This window comes from Schistosoma mansoni, chromosome 3 (genome assembly GCF_000237925.1).
Source record: "Schistosoma mansoni strain Puerto Rico chromosome 3, complete genome".
NCBI classification, from domain to species: domain Eukaryota; kingdom Metazoa; phylum Platyhelminthes; class Trematoda; order Strigeidida; family Schistosomatidae; genus Schistosoma; species Schistosoma mansoni.
In genome coordinates this window covers 19,872,252-19,894,295 of record NC_031497.1, presented here as the reverse complement: position 1 = coordinate 19,894,295, position 22,044 = coordinate 19,872,252, and the positions used below count along the sequence as shown (strand labels likewise).

Here is a 22,044-nt window from a genome sequence, read left to right as displayed (position 1 = left end):
CAAGCGTCGGACATTCGCTTTTCGTTCTCTCAACTTCATAAACAGCACCCCCACCACGAGAAGGTAGTGAGTAGGACTTCCCTGACAGTGGCTGTATATGCTTGTCCATAAGTATTTCGAAAGAATGACCAGAGCCTCCCCACTATCGGCCGTACCGGGGCATTTTACCAACCCTGATATTACAATTATCATGATTTCTTTGATATTTAACTAATATATTTTTTCTTTTACTGTACTTTTGTGAAGTGTAACGATTCATCTGATTAGTTAATTAGTGTGTGAGTGAATGAATGAATGAGTATAGATTATGTGAAAACGAGTCATTGGTAATTCGTTCATCATTATTTATAGCATTCATTCGCCTTAACGGCAACATAATGTTCTGTATCTGTTGATCATTTAAACATATAATTTAACATATTAACTATTTTCAAGTTAGATGTTCAACACAATGTGATCAGTATAGGATTGTGAAGATTGTTGAGTTTTAATTGAGATAATAAACTGATCAATGTTTGACGAACATTAAAAACCTGAAAGTACTGGACAGCCGTTTCCTTCTAGTATGGGACTCTTCAGCAGTGTGCATCCACGATCCCATGAGCGAGACTCGAACCCAAGACCTCCTGTCTGGCGCGCGAAGTCGTACTGGTAGTTGTGCTTGGGTGTGGCGACAGTAAGTTGTTTTCACAGACAACCAGATTCTATAGCTATGCTGCCTTTTTACAAAAGTAACTAGAAAGCATTAGCCCTAGAAACAGCAACAGCATAACAAGGACAACAACTCGCAAAAAAGATGTATACAACTGGCCTCAAGCAATTGTCGCTTAGGCCTTGCGTTCACGCTTCCAAGTCACTAAGACTACCTCGAATCCAGTTACATCACGAAGAGGTATCCTTTCACTTTTTAAGTGACTCGGAAGTAACAACCGCCTACACATCCTGACTACTAGAAACCATGATTATTTTAATTTTTATCTCTTAAATATTTTCCTCTTACTATGCTGTTATAAAGTGTAGCGATTTGAGTGAATGTATATTTGTTTCATGTCATTATGGTGTTTATGATTAACTGATTGGATTGCACCTCTATTTGGGCATGGGTTTAAACTAACAAATAGAAATAGGAAGCTGCAATTAAACAAGATGACAAGACTTTTCTCTACAATTACCACTTACCTGATCATATACAGGGTCATCACGAGAACGACCGAATTTCTTCAATAAGATTTCACTTTTAACATTCACCGGTGGTGGTGGTGATGATGACAATTCTAATCGTAAATGTTCATGATCTGGCAAATTCTCCGAAATCAATGTTTCTTGTAGAATATCATTACATTCATTAATTAATTGTTTATCTAAATTACCACACGGACTACTACTACCATCACTATTATTAGTACTATGTAAACGTTCAACATCATCTATATGATTATCTTTTGTTTTAGGTGATGGTAACGATGGTAAAGGACCATTACGACGTGAAATAATAAATTCATTCAATTGTTGTCGTTTATCTGTATTAAAATAGTCTGTATATGAATGTTGTGCTTTTCGTGATTTTTTGGAAGACACTTCAACAGTCGTTGTAGCTGGAGCAGTAACAGCTGTAGTAGTCGGATTTATTACTTTAGTCAGTGGTAAAAATAATGGCAATAAACGTATCGACGCTTCAGTGAGAACATCTAATGTTAAAGTATGAAATTCAATGGTAGATAATCGACCTAATTTTTGACGTGCTTGATTACGTACTGATGAATAAGTTGTATTTGGAGGTAGAAAAAATAGAGTTAAGTTAGTAATTGCAGATGTTTGACGTAGTGTTGTTGTCTTATGTAAAGATGGATTAGGGCCAGATTGTATAGTAGGTCTCGTCTCTTTAACTATACTAGCATGCAGTTCATTCTTTGTGCTGGTGTTGTTGTTGTCATTGTTGCTAGCATTAGAACCATTGAATATTGAATAGTTGTTTAAATGTTTCGGATTATTAAATGTATCCAAATTTTCAAGAAATGAATTTGTTAAACGACGATCTGCTTCATCATATACATCAATACATAAGTCCTGTAATCAAAGAAAAAGCACAATTCACATTAAAACTAAACCAGGTGTTTTACTGTGTACTTTAAAATTTATAAAAAACAATTACAAAAGAAATGGTTGTTGAGCAGTCTGTTCGATCTTCTAACTTCATTTCTATATGAACAACGCTTTCATTTCAATGTAAATACTGCTTACAGAATTTAAATTAATGTTTTAAACCCACTCCACTTCTAGCTATAATTTAAAATAAAATTTTTCCTGAGAGTTCGCATAACGAATTGAACCTGACGTACTTTCTCATGAGGAAATTACAAAATTTAATCGAACTGTGTCACCATAAAATGAATAGGAATGAAAAGAAAAACAACTAATCCAAACTATCTGTCGAAAATGGTTTCCTTTTCATGACAGAAGATGGAATTTATTAACTTACAATTAATATAAGGAAAGTCATTTGATTTTTTTTAAATATACACAAAGCTTATAAGCAAAGATGGATAGTGGCTAGCAATGGAATCCAGGACTCGCGTTTCGTCCTGTTTGAAACTCGTCAAATGGGTGTATCTGCATCCTAGATCTGATGTTAACCTCGAGACTCGAACCCAGTACCGTTCGCTTCAAACATTATGGCCATCAATTTAAAAAAAAATTGTTTGTCGGAGAAAACCGAAGAAGTGAAATTAAATCCATTTTACATATGAATATGGAACGTCTATAGAGGAATAAAAGCATTGATTGAAACACTGAAAAGAAAATTTAATGAAAGTTTTTTTTTAATTTGACTAGATCTCAATCAAACACATGTTTTTCAGAAGTAATATCACACTAAATCAACTTGGTTAAATTGAAGTAATAAGATAAACATTAGTAAGCGATGAAAAAGACTGAGAATCTCTACTGTTTTTAGTTAATTTTAAAAAAAAAAGATATGAACAAACAAATTTTCAATGTAAAATCGAGTGTATTATAAAGTATATGTTGTTTAAACACTATTATTAGTGAGAAGCAGTAACCAGTGGAGTTCAACCAGGTCTGTTGAAAGATATCAACTCACTGATGACATTGGTGAATGGTTGCTCAATTTCGTAGATCGGTTGAAGTTAGACATTAACACCGTTGGATACCGGCTCAGTGGTCCATCGGTTAAGTGCTCTGGTGCGAAACTGGTAGATCCTGGCTTCGAATCACGCGAGTGCGGGATCGTGGATGCGCATTGCTGAGGAGTCCCATAATAGGACAAAACGGCCGTCCAGCGCTTCCAGGTTTGTGATGGTGGTCTAGCTTCAATTGACTCATGATCTCAACTCTATAAAACTACTAAAATCTCCACCAAACCCCTTCTGACGATTAATACATGTTTTTTTTCAAATAGCTTGATAGTTGATTAAAAGAAATTATCCATTAGATTTAAACGCATCTTTCCTTAGAAATTGTTGGTATAGTTGTAAGTAGATTTCTAGATGAACCAAAAAGATTTTCACATTTAAAATATACACTCTTGTAATGTTTATTCTTATTTCAGAAGAAATTAATCATCAAAATTCAAACACTTGTACTGTGGATTATTCTCACATCTTTATTAGAATAGATGCAGTGACTTTTTTTACAAAAAGAATTGTTTATTTGATTATCAACTTTGAAGGGATAAAGAAACATTTCTCTTTTTTAATTGATTTCTTTCGCTAATTCAAATTATAATCAATATGTTACCACCTTATCTCATATTTCTTTAGTTTGTCATATAACTTCCCATATACCCCATACGTTTACACAGTCGTCAATGAATGAATTCCTTGAAAATTCGGTTTTATAACTATTTTATATTATCCAATTTGAAATAGTTCAGATTATCCCGTTGTTATTTTTGACTAAAATTTGATCAGTCTTGGTTGGTATACGGTCATCCTCTGCGGACTACCTAGACATAGCCATTATGATACAAGTTGATACAGAACAAATAAAATATGGCTAACAGTGAAACCCAGGACTCCCGTTTCGTTCTGTTTGGAACTTGTCAGATGGAAGTACCTGAATCCCAGAGTTGATTTTCACTCCGGAACTCCAACCCAGCACCGTTTACTTTAAATGGCATCGTGCTATCCACTTAGCTACTGAGTTCAGACAACTACTCACTTGTGCAATGTATATGGGATTCAATTCAATTCTTCACTGAAATTAATCATTAACCAAATGAAAGTTACCATCTCAGTTCGATATATGCTTTCTTGATGATTGACTAGTCCGTATAGTTAAACTTTTAATTATGAAATGTAGCAGTAAACATTTAGGCATTGTTCTTATAGTTTTGTCTATTCTCCAAATTGTAAATATACACAACTTCAATTGATTAGTTGTTTCTGTTGGCATAGATTTAACTTGGATGGAATCTAAAAACTTACATCTCACTAACAATAATTATATTAATTTTATTACTGCTATTCTTTTTCATTGGACAAACAAAACAAAAAAATATCCGCTTTCTCTAACTATCGTCACTTAGACCACAATAAGTGATTACAAGTACTATTTATTTCGGTTCGTAATTCATGTGATTGGTCATAAATGTGAAAATAATCACAACTGAAGTCTCATTAGACGTTTGTTTTTGTGAGATTTCTTTTAAAAAATTAAACGACTAATTTATATCGTTAATTGTATGCTAATTAAAGTGTTTAAACAAAACGCCGAAAATATAGAATATTGACTAATGAAAACAAAGAAAGCCTTAAGTTACAATTAAACAAATCGACAAATATCATGAAATAATTTATTAGCACCATGAAAACTAATTTATCAAAAGAACAATAACTCTATCTATGCTCTTTCTAATAACCCCAAAATGCCCTGGTACGGCCGAGAGTGGGGAGAGACAGCTCTCCCTCTAGAAAGACTCTTACATGGCCACGCCTACACAGCCAATGACAAGGAAGTCCTACTCACTGACTTCTCGCAGAGAGGGTGTTGTTTACGAAATTGAGAGGACGAAAAGTGAATGTCTATCGCTTTAACCCCGTTGGTGGACACGGTGGGTTCACCTAGGGGAGTTGAAAAACACTGATTCCAAACCGCTGGTGCACATAGGCTCCAGGATCCTAAAGGAACAAATGACATATAAACCAACTGTTGGTCACCGGCTACCGTGAGACTGTATCTCCTAGCGTTGCTCCACTGCCTTGTGGATTAGACCTTTAGGTCAAAGACTCAGGGTGTGTCCCCCAAAGAAAACCCCGTGCTTCGGTTTGGACATGCGGGCAGTATTCCAGTCTTCACACAAATCGAATGATTTATGTGGCGCATATATATTTGGTGCCTCCTTGTACCAATGTTGTTTAAATAAATAAATACTTTCCGACAAGAACCAACCAAGACACTCATTCAAACTCAGGGAGCATTGGCTCCTCAGAAGTGCACATCCATGTCATCCATGACAAACCCAGGACGTTTTCGTATTTTACCAAGATATTCTGTAAATTTGCATTAACTAATAAGTTGGTCTTTCCTCACCTAAGCTCTTCATTCACTACAATAGTATTGAATAATTCACCATATTCTAGCTAAACAGGACCAATCCAGTCCAAGGTTATCAGAACACGAATATAAGTAAATTGTGGAGAAATTTACTAACTTCTTCAATACATGAAAATAGGGAATGTATTCACAGCTTACACTAATATTTTGGAGTAGAAAATAAATGGCTAAAGGAACACTTCAGTGTAATAATGGGAGAGTATGAGTATTTGTGTAGTTAACACTCTATCATGCGATGAATACTAGTTCCATTTAGTGTAACGACTCGAACACAATTAAATTACTGTTTTTCCTCACAACAATAATACACGGCCTTATACCTATGACTAATGATAACTGAAAGGTCCAACCTTAATCGCACAGATGTCCTACGTAAGAGTAATGCATCTGAGACAATTTCATTAATGTAATTTTATCGTTGCTTACTAACAATACGGAAAACGTATTTCAAAAATGATTGAACTGAGAAGTGGTATCGGTTTATAGAGTTATTGACTATCGGACTCAGCCGTGTAGGTATGTGTAGACGACCTGATTACGATCCATGAGATTATTGTGATCAGTCGCTGGAGGCGTTAGGTGATAAGACTCAGAATCGCTCTCAATGGTCTAGATATCTTTTATTATTTCCCTTAAAATACCTTTATTTCCATTCTACAAATTCATTCTTTCTTCATGAGTCATACTTTCCATCCACGTTTTCTAGTATCACTGATACTTTTACTACCTCTACTACTCTGAGATTTGCTTTGATAACTTTATCTTACTGTACTGCTCATTGTGGTATAGCAACTTGAAGCGAAGCAAATATATATCAGGTTCGATGTTGTTTATAACTGACTGACATTTGGCTCATAATTATCAAAGTAAAAAAAGGAAAGCAAAAACAAAAGCCGGATTATTTCATTCATTAACATGCATCGACAATCCTTTTACGTGCTTTGGAACGTACATGTAAACTAGTAAACATAATCAGAGGTAAAAATAAAGCGGGTATTCGTCCACATTTAATCGTCGCAATAAGCACTTGGTTTGGTATAAAAACATCAACAACTGGGTTCGAACCAAACTAGTTGCTCAATTAGTCTATATTATATGATCTATATTCAGTTTAAAAATAATTTCTATTTCTATGCTCTTCTGGGATACTCAAATAGATAAGTGAACGTTTGAATAATGTTAATTCTTCCATATTATTATCTCTTAATATTATTCTATCTCCAGATTTTAACTCAATTCATCCTAGACATTTCGCGTGTACACTAACTTCATTTCAATGATTAATACTATGGTTTTAGGTTTTAAGCAGCTGAGAATCCATGAAATAAATGAACTTGTGTTATTCTGCTACGATATTTGTTCTTTTTATTAAAGTTTATAAATTGGGAAAAAATATATGAGGCACACGAGACAGTTTACATTTTGGAAGAAAAACGAATGAACAAACAAAAAACTTACGATAAATGCATTATTAGGTAGATTATTTAATCTTCCTCTAGCTTTAATGATCCAATCTTCTTGATCGTCTGCTTGTTCAACATTTGAGGTAGCAGTAGTAGTAATAGTTTGTCCAGTAGAATTAGTCAATTTTACATCCGTCGATTTTGGTGCCAATGATGTACCATTCGATTCATGTATTAATGAAGTTGAAATTAAGAAATGACCATTTGTTATTATTTCACTGTTATTATTATTATTCACTGACAGTTCATTACTATGATTTATATTTTTATGGGTTCCACCAAAAACAGCTGCTTTATGATCAGGTACATGACGTGTAAGAAAATAAGCTAAACTATCTGTTAAATCATAATACGCTGAAACTAATACATCGACCATAGAAGACCAAGCAGATTGTAACCTCTCTTCACTTGACATTGATACTATCTTTTCTTTAGAACTAATCGATTCATTTAATGCTAAAGCCTTGTCTAATGCTATCTAAAAGAGAACGAGAGAGAGAGAGAGCAATAAAGAAAGAAATGAAGAGTATATTTATGAGGAAGTATGATTCTAAAACTGACACGTTTTCGTCACGTGTACGAATAGCATATCATCTATTGACATCATATGTTGTATAGAAAAGTAAGGAAACGTTATTCTTTAAAAAGAGGAACAAATTACATTGCGCTCCTTAACCAAACAACAAAACAAAACCACTAGGTGATACACTTGATAATAATTTCTAACTGTTTCCTAGTCCCCCAGAAATCGACATTTGAGATCTATATGAAAGACTAAGGGCAAGAAATATGAATAGAAAACCCCTACGTCCAATGATTGTTTGGGCACGGCAAGCAGGGATATTTATATGTTTATGTGCAACCCTGATATCCTAGAAGCTCCTGGGAGCCTGTTAAGACTAATAGTAAAGTGGTTAATTATCCAATCAGGATACGATACAATCCGTCATTTTTCAGAGCTCTCTGAGAAATTTCCATTGAACACTGATTGGACTAAGTGTTTTCCTATTGTTTTTCTACCTTCGGAAGACTTTTCTCAGGAAGTATCGGGGACTAACGACAAGTCACATCAAGCATACTGAAAACAATCTAAATCAAATGTATTAAAACAGTGTAATCATTAAAAGAGACCAACACCCAAAACAAGCCTTATTTTTAATACCTACCTTCTTTGTTATATAGCCCGTTTTTATTCATGAAACCTGTTAAATCATCAAAAGCTTAAATCTAATAATCATTAAATATGTATCAGATGAGAGGAATATACAATAAATGAAGCAGCCCATTGAGTCACTAAATAAAAATAAGGAGAATTCAGAGAAGAAAATTTCCTTTCTGACGACATCATTTACTTAAGCTGTACATTCGTATCTACAGTTGTTAGGTAAATATATAAGTCTGTAGAAAGATAAAAAAGACTGTATTATGAAGTGATACGAATGTACAGCTTAAGTGAATGATTTCGTTGAAAAGAAAATTTTCTTCGCTGAATTCTCTTTATTTTTATTCAAATACATAATGTTAATAGCAATAGTAATAAAATATGAAAAATAGAACAGATGAAATGTGCTTAGCAGTGGAATCTAGGACTCGCGTTTCGTCTTATTTAGGACTCGTTAGATGGATGTACCTGAATCCCAGAGTTGATTTTCATTCCGGAACTCCAACTTCCGCTGCTTGCCACAATCCATCTATTCCATATCAACTTGTGTTATAGTGGCTATATCGAGATAATTCGCACAGGATGCCCACGTATCAACCAAGACTAATTAAATTTCAGTCAAAAATATCAACAACGAGATAATATAAGCCATTTCAAATTGAATTAATACGAGAAAACATTGAAAATAGAGTTAAAATTATTCATAAAATGGGGTGATTAGAAGCAGTGATTTATAGTCCATAGCAATAATTATCTCTACTTGGCAAGTTTTATTTATACACATAATGAGTTCAACCGATTAACATATGAACGTTTAAGTGTCAAACCACAAAAGATAAATTCACTCCCGTTAGTGGAGAGAACACTGATCAAACAATAATAACGACAAATTGAAAATAAAGCAACTCGTGGGATTTATTGATAACATCGTATCCTCAAACTCATCAATAATGTGCATTCTTGTGACCAAACATTTAAATCAAATGTACACACCAATATTGGGGAAGACTATGAATGGTATGCATTCTATCGTGTAATCAACCGAACAACAAGTTCCAAAACACAATATTGAAAATAAACTATAACTTAGGATGAACGAAGCTCTAGAAATTTTCTTTAGTGTTCTCGGTATTCAACCTTAATAGGATTCATCATTCATTTTGATTATAAATACTTGATTCACAGTATAGATAAGTGGGTAGAAAGGAAAAAAACACATGTATCACTCCTAACTAGTTTGTTACTCTAAATCACAGAAAAAGGTCATACATCAAATAAGGGATTGAAAAACACAGAAATTATTCGAGAAATTAGGATAATTAAACAGAACAAATATGTATTGAATAATAGGATAAGTAATAGTTACGAATTTAAATTAATATTAATCATATTTCTTTTTAATTACTCTAAACTTAATCCAGACAGGTATCTGAAGAGGTGAATCCGAGATTTTCGTGTACTGCATACAATAAGGGTTGATGACCTCGTGAACCAACATCACTTTTGAACATTTCGATTAAAAACTACTATATTCTTCAAACCCATTACTCTTACATTTAACAAGGCAAGTTTATGGAAGTGGGTGGTTTGTCAGAATCTGACAGATTTAAAATGTGAACCAATCATACACAATTTACAATAATTTTCATTACTTAAGATCTAAATCAACCGTAACAAACTTTTCTGAATGTTCCGATTTCTTAATTTTAATTAAACTGATGTAAATGGTCATGTGTGAAATTTTTCATCGTCCAGTTTAGTGATACTATTTCGTTGCTTAAACTAAAGTAAGTGGGAGGCCTGGTCGTAATTATTTCTCAATGAGCAAAACAACAAAACTTTTATACACGTTCAATAACAAGTGTTTACACTGAAATGTATCGCTCTATAGCTATTCAATAGAAAATAGTTAATCAATTTTTGAAGGTTTTATTCATTGGCAATTACTTTTGAATGGTTAACCGTCAATCAATCCTATTACAGTCGCAAATATTATGCCATATAATACTTCAATTCTATGAAAACTAAAAGCATTGCTGATAGTTAAATCCACGAGTATATAATATAATATATATATATAGAATCGATAGAAAAATTCCATGGCTCAAGAATATGAACTGTACATTAGATGTTAATATGACATAATGATGGTCGTGGCACATTGCAAATTGGTTAGGCAGTCAATCATAACCAAAGTAGAAACCCTAGGTACACATATTTATCAGTACAAGTTAACACACCACATCAGTGCAACAAAATCAAAATTATCAAGATGAACACTGAAATAGTAGCGGTAGCAGTATCAGTGATAGTAAGATTGAAAATTAGACTGGATTAGTAAGTATGACTTGAGAAACGGTGACTGATTTATGGAATAAAGCAAAGACAATTCATTTTGAAACTCAGAACCTAAAGGTTGAAAAATATTGGACAAATCTAGGCCATTAAAGCAGATTCTAAGTTAAGATACACTGTGTGAACAACTGCTTGCCGCGTAACATGAAGGTCGCAACAGAGTTGTCGGTGTACTGAAAATAAATAAAGAGCTAAGGATAAAACGTTTGTTCAGTACCAATCTAATTTTTAATACATTATTATCCTGATATCGATTAGGAATAATGGGATTTAGACTTCAAAATAGACAAACATTACAAATTTCCCGTCCCAAATGCCCTGGTACAGCCAAAATGCTCCTACATGAACATGCATATACAGCCACTGACAAAAAAGTCCTACTGATTGCCTTCTCGCGGCATTACTGTCGTTTACCAAATTGAGAGGATAAAAAGTAAATGTCTATCGCTTTAACCCGGTTGGTGGACACGGTGGGTTCACCTAGAAGAGTTGAAAACCACTGAGCTCCAAGATCCTGAGAGAATAAATGGCATGTGCACCTAGTGTTGGTCACCGGCTACCATAGGACCGCATCTTCTAACGTTGCTCCACTGCCTTGTAGATTAGACCTTCAGATCAAAGACTCAAGGTGTGGCCTCCTAAGAAAACCACCTGCTTCAGTCTGGGCACCCGAGCAGTAGCACAGCCCACACATAAAGAAAATGTGATGACAATAATTACTGGAAATACTGTTCTCGTTCTAGTTAAAATTCAAACAATTCACATTCTTTTTTATTTTTTTATATACCACATCACTTATTCACTCTCTTTTATTCCCACTTTGTGTATCCTTATTTTTCAACTTATACAGCAGCTCACCTATGGTGAAAATTCTGTTCTATCAAACGATCTCGAGTCACTGACTGGTCGAAAATTGAATGCTACAACCGAATACGAATACTGAAACAGTTTTTCTGAAACCACGTGCACCACTCAAACTGTCTTCCTTCAACGTTCGCACACTAATGATGATCAGACAAGAGATAGGGTTGGCTATGTCGTTAGAAAGTCATGCTAGTGACATCTGTTGTATATCCGTAGACCCGTATTTAAGACTCTAGGAAAAAACTACAAATCCGCTCTACATCTGTCGCTTCGAAAAGCTTGTTTCACGTGCACTTATCCGGGGACCCTATGGCATCTTCGTCTGGTCTTGCTGGCGTTGGTGTCGCACTAAGCGCTAGAGCTGAGGCAGCACTAATCGATTGGATCACCATTAACAATCGGTTGTGATGTTAGATTAGAAAGCTCTATCAAAGTGAGAAGAAATCGGTGTGAGAAACGATGTCCTTTTGTCATCTCCGCCTATGCCCCGACAGATTGCAGCCCGGATGCAATCAAGGATTAATTCTACCACCAACTAACTTCTCTTCTACATAAACTGCATTCGACAGATATTGTAGTACTAGCTGGAGACTTGAACGCTCAGGTAGTCAGTCAGTTAGCTACAACGTAGGACCAGGCACAGTTATGCATCGGTTCAAGTTGCCACACCTCGTTAGCACAGAAGAGAGTTGTTTAGGTGGCCGATGAAGACTTGTTGGTTGCAGGTTAGATAACGAGGACCGTCTACTGTAACTTTGCACACGCCAAAACCTGTTTCTGACTAGCACTAACTACCAACACAGTCATCGCCGATGTGCCACCTGTCGTCCTACCTCTGCATCTCAAGCCTGGACTCAGATTATTCACATCGCGGTCAGCGACCGCTGGTGTGGTTGTGTACAAGGCCGCCGTTCCTTTTGAAGTAACTATCTGGAGTCTGATTATGCCCTGGTTTGCGCTAATCTTACCTCCTCAATGGCCAACAAATTTATCGTCCTAAACAGGTCAACGTCAGGAAATTGGTTGCAGCTCCTATTCCAACTAAATGTCAAACCAAGCTAGGTTCAAGGCTAGCTACCATCCCACCATCCCGACTGTTGTTGCTACCTTGACGTGGTGGTCGGGCTTGCCTATTGTGATGAACCAATCGAGCTATACTGGCTGGGACAATCGTTCCTCAAGGTCCTACCATGCCAGACAGGTCGGTTGAAGAGCGGTAAGATTAAAAGCAGTAAACCCAAGGTCCGAAGGCGAAGTCGTACTGCCGACTGTACAGAGGTGTGACGGAAGTAAAGTGTTTCCTTCAGACATCCAGCACAACAGCGATGCTGCCTTCCCATAAGGAGGGGTGGGGTTAGAAAAGGTCGACACCAAAAATGGACACCTCGCCTTATCCCACGGATTTCCGTCTCCGGTGGTAAGGCCCTTTGAAGGACGGAGCTAACACGTCAAAAACCCCCCACAAAAAGGCCGTGCGTGACCGGCCTCAAGCAGTTGTCCCCTGTGCATTGCGGTCACGCTCCCAGGTCGTTAAGGCCAACATCAATCCAACTTCCTTTTCAGGTCCCTTAAGAAATACCCTTCCACGGTGTGGGCAGCCGGGAAGTGATACTAGCCCTCATGCCCGTAACTGCACACGAGACCAAGTTGATCACATTCAAATCCTTCTTACACCTAATAACTCTCTTATCTCCACGACTAACCCTTCTCACGTCTTTTTATCACCTCGCACCGCTAGGGCAAACGATTCAAGTACACGGAACGTTATTTCTGGTCTCTTGAAACCACCCTCTAAACTACATGTAGGAACTTTTAATGTCCGAATATTATGCCAAATAAGACAACAGGCCTCCTTAGCTAGGACTTTAGAATCTCGCACCATCTATGTGTGCTGCGTCTCCGAAACGCACATACAAGATCCAGGTAGCGTCATTCATTTGACCTCACCATGTCATAATAAAGAACCATCTCGATACACGCTTCGTGTATCTAGAAGCCCTGATGCTGTTTCCCGTAGCCTCGCTGGAGTAGGTATAGCATTAAGTCCTAGGACAGAACTAGCTCTTTTAGACTGGATCCCAGTAGACAGTCGTCTATGCGCTGTTCGACTAAACGGATCAGTAAGGACTCAGAAAGATGGAAACTCGTCGATGCCTCTTCGTCGTCTCTGCCTACTCTCCCACTGACTGCAGCTCAGACGATATAAAAGATGAGTTCTACAGGAAACTTTCCGACCTTCTCAGAAAAACTAGGCGTTCTGATGTAGTAATAGTGGCTGGTGACTTTATTGCTCAAGTAGGTATACTAAGCGAAAGGGAAAGACACCTGGGTGGATCTTATGGTGTCGTGGCTAAAAGAACAGATAATGGCGATCGTCTGTTGCAGCTATGCCCAGATAACCGCCTCTTTCTTGCAAATGCTAACTTTAAGCATAACGAAAAACATCTTTTGACATGGCGACCGCTGAATTCGTCCCAATGTTGGACCCAATTAGATAACATCGCTATCATCCACCAATGGAGGGGCTCGATAGAAGACTGTCGCTCATTCTGCAGCACATATTTAGATTCAGATCATGCTCTAGTGCGAGCACGTATCTGTCTGCGTCTTACTGGACGTAGGAAAGACACTGCAGAGAAACCTCTTAGGGTTCTACTTAATGATAGACAAGCTAAGAATATATTTCAGGAACAACTAGAAAAACGGTTAGGCAGCCATGTAAGTTGTGCCCACCCCGAGGCAGCGTGGAAACAGCAGTAATATCTGCTAGTACGGTAAACCATAAGGTTAGGGAGAAACACTGGATCTCAGCAGCATCTACCGCACTGATAGATGCTCGAAAACTCACCCCATCTGGCTGTGAACATAACGAAGAGCGGAGTCAGCTTAAGTGCAGGCTAATAAGAAGCCTACGCAATGATCGTGAACAGTGGTGGGTATATATATATATATATATATATATATATATAACAAACTAGGAAAATCAGGCTGATTCCAAACCTTAACACGGATGTAGTGTTCAAATTGTCAACATTAATTTCTATTCACCGGGATAGTACACTTTCCCCATTTATATTTAACTTTTTCATAGACATTCTTTTGAAGACAACTCTCCGTCTAACTTTTCAGGAGTTCATCTCCTAACACGAGATTTACTTGTTCACTTAGAACACGTACATGACATAGTTTTGCCTGGTGAAGACTCTGACAAACTCCAGAGTTTTCTAATAGCCTTGAGGAACAACGCAAGCATGTTGAGAAAGTGATTCACTAACTCTAAATGCAAAATATCTTTTCAGGACTGGTCTACATCAATAAGGTACCTGACTAAACTAATGATAGTAAAGTAGTTGAGCGCATCATGTCCGTCTACCAACCAAGGAAGGTGTGTACCGAGAAGTTCTCTTTGTCCTAATTTATGGATGTGAAACGTGATCTTCGAAAATAGAGAATACTTATGGACTACTAGTAGTTGGTCGTAGATGACTTTGAAGCATCGTCTGTGTATCTTGGGACCACCGATTGAACAACATCGAGGTTAGATGTAGCGTACAAGGTAAGGATGATAAGTCGACTGTCAAGGTGGTGAATCTTAGCCTATTAGGATGGTTTAGACATGTTTTACGTATACTCGACCACTGTATACCTCGATGAGAGATGATGGTTGGCATGGGAACAAGTTAAAAGAGGTAGAGATGGTCAAGCAAAAACGTGGAATCACCCTATGGAGAAATTAACCGTGGAACTGAGTCATGCAGGAAGGTGGAAAATAGGTGGTTGGGATCTGTGAGATTTTCGTGGCCAAGGTTTAGAGATTTTGGGTAACATGGCTCAGAACCGTTTGCAATGGCGCAAATCTAAACTATCTCAAAACATTTTCATACTCAACGGATTCATATTTCCTCTTCATATTATGTCTCTAGTGTCTGCTCTTTTCTTTTACCAATGATACTACTAATACTACTACTACTACTGTGGTGTGGTCTACTTATATCCATATAAGTAGTATATGGTGTGGGTCAGACATAGAATGTATTTTGGCAGAAGACCGATGAGGAAAGAACTGAAATGAAACGCAAACGTCTGGAAAATGCATGAGCAATGGAATAAGAGAAGAAACAGTGAAGATTGAAACAATTGGTTGTTAATTTGCAAATTGACTGTTCATTGTTTGGTAATCAGAATTTATTGAGATAGTCTGTAATCTTTGCTTAAATACATTCGATTGTCCCCAGTCGCGTTCTGTTCACTACATTTGGTGTCGCTGCCAACCAGGAGGAGGAAGGGTGCTGTTCTGCGGACGCCGCTGCGGGTCTGGATTTGAGGTGCTAGTTGGGGCAGTCTGGTGTGGAGAGTTGGCGTCGAGTGGAGTGTTCTGGCGGGGCGGCGTTGGCTGTAGCAGGTGCTGTCGACGGAGAGGAGCAGTGGGACGTGCGGCTGCTGGGCGGACATCGGATGTAGATGGCTCAGCAGGCCGGTGGAGTACGGGTGTTGAACGTCCCAGGTGCCGGGTGGATGCGGATGTTGGTGCCCCGGCAGGTCGACGGAGCTATGGAGGTCAGCGCGCCGCAGACTCGACATTCTGACGGAGAGTTTGGCACAGACTGCAGTGAAAGAAGATAGTGGCATGGCGAGCAGAACCACCGCATGAACGAATGCTTTAAAGGGGGGACGAGTGTGGTGTGGTCTACTTATATCCATATAAGTAGTATATGGTGTGGGTCAGACATAGAATGTATTTTGGCAGAAGACCGATGAGGAAAGAACTGAAATGAAACGCAAACGTCTGGAAAATGCATGAGCAATGGAATAAGAGAAGAAACAGTGAAGATTGAAACAATTGGTTGTTAATTTGCAAATTGACTGTTCATTGTTTGGTAATCAGAATTTATTGAGATAGTCTGTAATCTTTGCTTAAATACATTCGATTGTCCCCAGTCGCGTTCTGTTCACTACACTACTAGTGTCTCACTGTTCTAATGTAGTGTTGTAGTGAACGAAGAAGTCAGGTAGGGATGACCAATTCATTATTTAATACAACATTACAGAGTATCTACGTAAAATATGAAAACCATACATTTAATGCTTTATTTGCAAATCATCCATCAATTGACTCTTACAAACTTCACTGTTCCTCCATTCCTGTTGTTATTACAATTACTCTCTATTTACATTTCCGTTCTCTTCAATCCAACCTTCTTCTGACAAGCATTCCACTTGTGATTGGTGTTACATACCACTTATATCGACGAACATGTAAATTTGTATCAGAAACTATATTGATTACGACTGAGAGACCGCATTGTGGGTGGGTGTGTATTTCTGTGTATACGATCCCCCATTTGTGTTAACAACTGATTTTGTTCGGAATATTGGTTGGCACAGATTATAAATAACGGGATGAAACTGAAATGTATTTTTAATGATTATTATGACCCTGATATGGAGGTAGAAAATTATGAAACTTAATGGTAAGTCTTGCTAATTGAACGCTGTACTCGGTTCCTAAGCTATTCTCGTAACCCTCAAGCTAGAACTACACAGCAACTTGAACACAAGAGAAAAGGCGCAAAATATGTGAGAAGCACTTTACTCCAAAGGTTCATTCATATACAGAAAATATAGGGTTTTTATAGTATTTCAGAAGTCCTTGGGTTTTCCTGAAAATCCTGGAATGCTACTAAACATGATAGCGGTGTAGTATTCAGCCAATCAGAAACTCTACATGTGATTTTTCACTTTCGTGATGTTTCCGGCCAAACTTCTAATGAACACTGATTGGATAAAATGCTTCTTAGCGTTTCATGAGCCTTTCTTGTCTTTTGCGAGAAGTTCTCTGGATCACCTCAACACTTAATTCAAAAATTTGAACATCACCGAAAATTGAGTTTTGAATAACCTAAACCAAGAAATGGTGTTGAACTAGATAAATTTAGGGATTGTTTATGCCATACAAACCCGTTTAATGATATATACATCAGTCCTGACTTTCAATTTGACCAGATGATCAGGTATTTTACGGTATTTATTTATTTATTTGAACACAAATATTGGTACAAAGGGACACCGAACAAATATGCGCCACACAAGTCACTTGATTTGTGTGTGGGATGTGGTACTGACAGGGTACCGATGTTCAATAAATTTATAGCAGAAAAAATTCAAATCAAGGAAGTGTATGACATCGTTGAACCTTTTCAAACTAGACATCTGATGCTTGGTATCGGTCTTACTGAAGCCTACTCATTTTGTATAATTAGATACCTTCTATCAAAGTCCAGAAGTTCAAATAAAACCAGATGAGTAAATTTCACCGGCACATAAATGGTTGATACGCTTAATAATAAAATAATCAAAGAACACTTTTTAGGAACTTACATCAATTACAGTTTTTCCAGATGAATTACGAATACAAACATCTGCCCCATAAGCTAACAGCAATTCTACCTGACCAATTTGACCATATTGACATGCAACATGAATAGGTGCTGTGCCTTTGATTGGATGAAGAAAATTTGGATTTGCACCCTAAATATTTCCAATAGAAAGGTGAAAAATGCACAGTTTTTGAATACGGTAATGTAAAGGAAACAAATGAAAACAGGAATTAACAACATTGTTTCCCAGTGGAGAACAATTGAGATTAATCAGAGAACCTGAGACAAATTAGTAAATCCCCGGCTTTTTAAAATACCTATTGCTAGATTCTCATCATTGACTAATACGACACCACTCAAAATAGAAATGGTTATTAAGCTAGTGATATAAATGTTTCATTCCAGATCACAATTACAATATCTCCCACGATGTTATTAGTCATATTTACTATCTTACAGGTAAAAACACTATCCATCTGTTCAGAATGAATTGAGTTTGAGACTCAACAGCTGATAATTGGGGAATCAAATCATCACAGATAAACTTCAGATTAGCATATTACGCTAATAAAGGCCTTGGAAAAGAAAGTTAAGGATGCGTTCTGCGAGTGCGACAATTTGCACTGATGAAGTATTGCATCATAATATATTACATTTACTAATCATTGAGTTGCAACCAATGCCGAAGTTTTCAAGTCCTGGCATCAATAACATTCAACCACCTAACATACAGATGCAGTCGACTTCATATTACTTCTATCAGTAAATCTACCACTTATAACCTATTTTTATTTCAAACGACATTTAATGTTAAGACCAACCATAGACGAGTAACAATTCTCAATTATCGCAGTCGCTGTGGACCGCTATTCCACAGCTAACCTGACAAAAGCAACTGAAAAAAGGAATCACATAAGCGAATAAACACACTTGAATAAAACTTAAACCAGGAATTTCGTTTGAAAAATATTTCAATCACTTACCAAAGCAAGTAAATACAGACTGGTCTCTAAAACTCCTGTCCTTACGCTGGCATGGAGTTGCTGGTTTAAATCATCATGGTTAACGTTTCGTGGTCTCTTAAAAAATCCCAAAAACAAATACTTTTCTCGTATAAAATCAGCTTTGGTTGGATGCACTGGATCAGTAGGTAAAGGTTTTTTGTGAGGATGAAATGCTTTGCTGGATCGATTATCTGAATTTAATCCAGAAAGCATAGGTTCGTACAACACATGTTCCCAGTACCCATTCGCACCAGCAGACGCCAAATAGCGTACCATAGAAAGTTGTGATGGCCTCCAGCGTGATTTCTCAAGATGTTTAACCTATAATTTTGATTAATTAAGACCATTCGTAGAAAGGACAAACCTGGCTTATATGTCTTCCTAGCTGTCGGTGAATGGAACTACATTCATCACATAACAGTACACCTCTATTGACAGACGCCCATTTTGGGGATGGCGTACTACAGTCGGCGCAAAGATCCGCTTGAGCACTCATACTGGCTCAGTGAAATTCACCATGATCCGTCACTGAAGGAGCTTAATAAAATTATACTATAATAGTAGTGATAATAATAATAAATAAATTTTGCATTGGAATTACACATAACAGTTTAATAAACGCAAATCACTAGACCTAACAAGGTATTAGTGCAGGCATTAAACAATGCGATTCTATTGTTGTGAAATCCTTAATCTAAATACCAGAATACCAAAATAAGGATTGAACATATCGAAGTAAGATTGTAATTCACAACCTTGTTATTGTTATTTACTTGAACACATATTGGTACAAAGGGGTATATATATATATATATATATATATATATATATATATATATATATATGCACCACACAATGAATGAAAATGTGAAGAGACGAAGTACAGTGAGTATAATAAAAGAGAAGAACAATGAGTAGAAGTAAGAGTGAGTGAAATAATAATAATAACGATAATGACAATAATAAGAAATAATAACTAATGATAAAGGGAGAGGCAGTTTAGTTAGCAAAGGTACAGCCAGAAAGAATTCTTCTAGTTAAAGAAGTTCCTCTGACTTTCAGAGCGAAAGTAAACGAAAGTTACAACACGATCGCCACGGACTTCTATTCTGAGCCATATCTGATAACGTCTCTAGCCACTGTGTTGCACCATCTCAAGGACCCCGACCAGGTAGTCATGAAGGACCAACAGAAGTCAGTCCTGTGCTGCCTTCTTTCATACCACGACACCATATCATACACTGACCACTCCTCCGCTTTTTCTAGTCGGTCCCAGAGCCGGCAAGTAACGCACGACGTGGAATTCTCTGGGACGACATACGTAGAACATGTCCAAGTCATCGAAGTCGATGTTTCAAGACAGTGACAAGTATTGAATTATCGTCGCTGTGCCTGAACACACGATGCACAACTTCTGCATTACTAACATGCTTTTGCCACCGGATGTCAGCAATCCTTCGGAGACAACGATGATCAAACACAGAGAGACGTCTAACATCCTCAACAAGGAGAGGCCAGGTTTCACAAGCATAGGGCAAAACTGCTCTCACCGACCTATTGTAGATCAGACCTTTTACAACCAGACTAACATCACGAAGGCGCCAAAGATGGCCCAGATTGACATAAGCCGCTCTGGCTTTCACTATACGTGCATCGATCTCATCACTCACGCCACCACCAGCACTTATGCAACTATCCAGATACACGAACTTTTCGACTACTTCAATCTGCTCACCACCCAGGGTGAGTACAGGATTAGAATCCTGCTAGTCTTGTAGAAGTACTTTGCACTTGGAAGGTGCAAAGCAAATACCATACGTTCGGATACTGATTGCCAACTGATTAAGTACGGATTGCATGGCTTGGGCATTATCGCACAGTAAGACAATATCATCCTCATACTTAAGGTTAAGAAGTCTTTCTCCAGGAAGCAGATCCACAATGACATTATCTACATCCATCAGAGCTGTTTCCATAACATCATCGATGGCAAAGTTAAAGAGGAATGGTGAGATTGGGCAACCCTGCCTAACCCCACTGCTTGAATGGAACAATGGATAGAGGTGGTTGTATGCCTCCACTCTGTCTGAGGTATTTGTATATAGGGTTTTCAAGATGTTAATGAAGTCCACAGGCACACCCTTCTTCAGCAGACAATTCCAGAGAACAGTCCTGTCTAACGAATCGAAGGCAGCCCTGATGTCAAGAAACACTACGATTGTTGACCTGTAATAAGTAATGACTGTGTTCTAACATTTGGCGGGGGGTGAAGATATGATCATACATCTTCGACCAGAACGAAGACCAGCCTGCTCCTCGCGAGTCAATCTTTCTCGGGTTTTGAACAGCCTACGAAGTATGACAGAAGCCAATAGTTTGGATGCAATCGGAAGTAGACTTATCTGCGATAGTTGTTGAATAGATGACGTGAACTCTTTTTAAAGATAGGGACAACTATCGACTCACTCCACGATGTTGGAACACTCTCTAACTGTCAAACCGTTGAAAACAACTCAAACAGTTCCTTAGCCAGCAAGTTACCACCGTCTTTAAAAAAGGCCGGAGGTAATTCACCTGGACCAGGTGGTTCGTAGCGCTCCAAGAGCCAGAGTTCCTTGAGAACTTCCGCCTCGTTAGGTCGATTAGTCGTCACAATCTTTGGAGGGCAGGACAGTCTGATCGATGTTGCCGGGGCAGAAGACCAGTTGAACTGCTCCTCGAAAAACTCTCCCCATCGTCCAGGATGTCAGTAGATGTCATTGATTTGGATCCCATTAGTTTCACAGACTGTTTCACTCACACCAGACTTCTTGCTGCTAGTGGCTCGGATGAGCTGAAAGAGCTTCTGGCAGTTACCAGATGCACCTTCTGCTTTCAACTAGTTAACACGCTTCGACCACCAGGCTTCTCGGTCCTTACGCAAACTTTGTACAATTTTATAAAATTGGAACTAATAAGCTTCAAACACTGCAATAGCATGGACACAGACATAAGGTGATTTATTCGCCCAAGAAAAAAAGTTTAAACACAAACTGATCGAAAAATACAGAGGTTTATGCTTGTTGTACACTTTCGAGGTGAACATATAGTGATAGAAGTAATAATAATCCTTTTCAAATCTAGATATGCGGATTTACATAACTAGCAAGTAATAATACTTAAGTAAGTTTCTCAATAAAATCCGAAATAACTAATAACCAAGAGCTAATGACTAATGATATGTTAATATATAACTCATCAAGTAC

At 37.6% G+C, this 22,044-nt stretch overlaps 1 protein-coding gene across 1 annotated transcript in view; it reads right to left on the bottom strand.

Moving 5' to 3' along the window:
* Nucleotides 1-19,295, bottom strand: part of Smp_138500 (centaurin/arf-related) — a gene marked incomplete at its 5' end in the record, with an annotated part of 45,249 nt that extends 25,954 nt beyond the window's left edge. Inside the window, 6 exons of the mRNA XM_018799569.1 lie at nt 1,180-2,067; nt 7,033-7,515; nt 17,797-17,946; nt 18,779-18,977; nt 19,023-19,120; nt 19,164-19,295. Coding sequence (XP_018651345.1) covers nt 1,180-2,067; nt 7,033-7,515; nt 17,797-17,946; nt 18,779-18,977; nt 19,023-19,120; nt 19,164-19,295 — 1,950 coding nt within the window. The remainder of the gene's footprint in view (nt 1-1,179; nt 2,068-7,032; nt 7,516-17,796; nt 17,947-18,778; nt 18,978-19,022; nt 19,121-19,163) is intronic.
* Nucleotides 19,296-22,044: the final 2,749 nt, after the last annotated feature.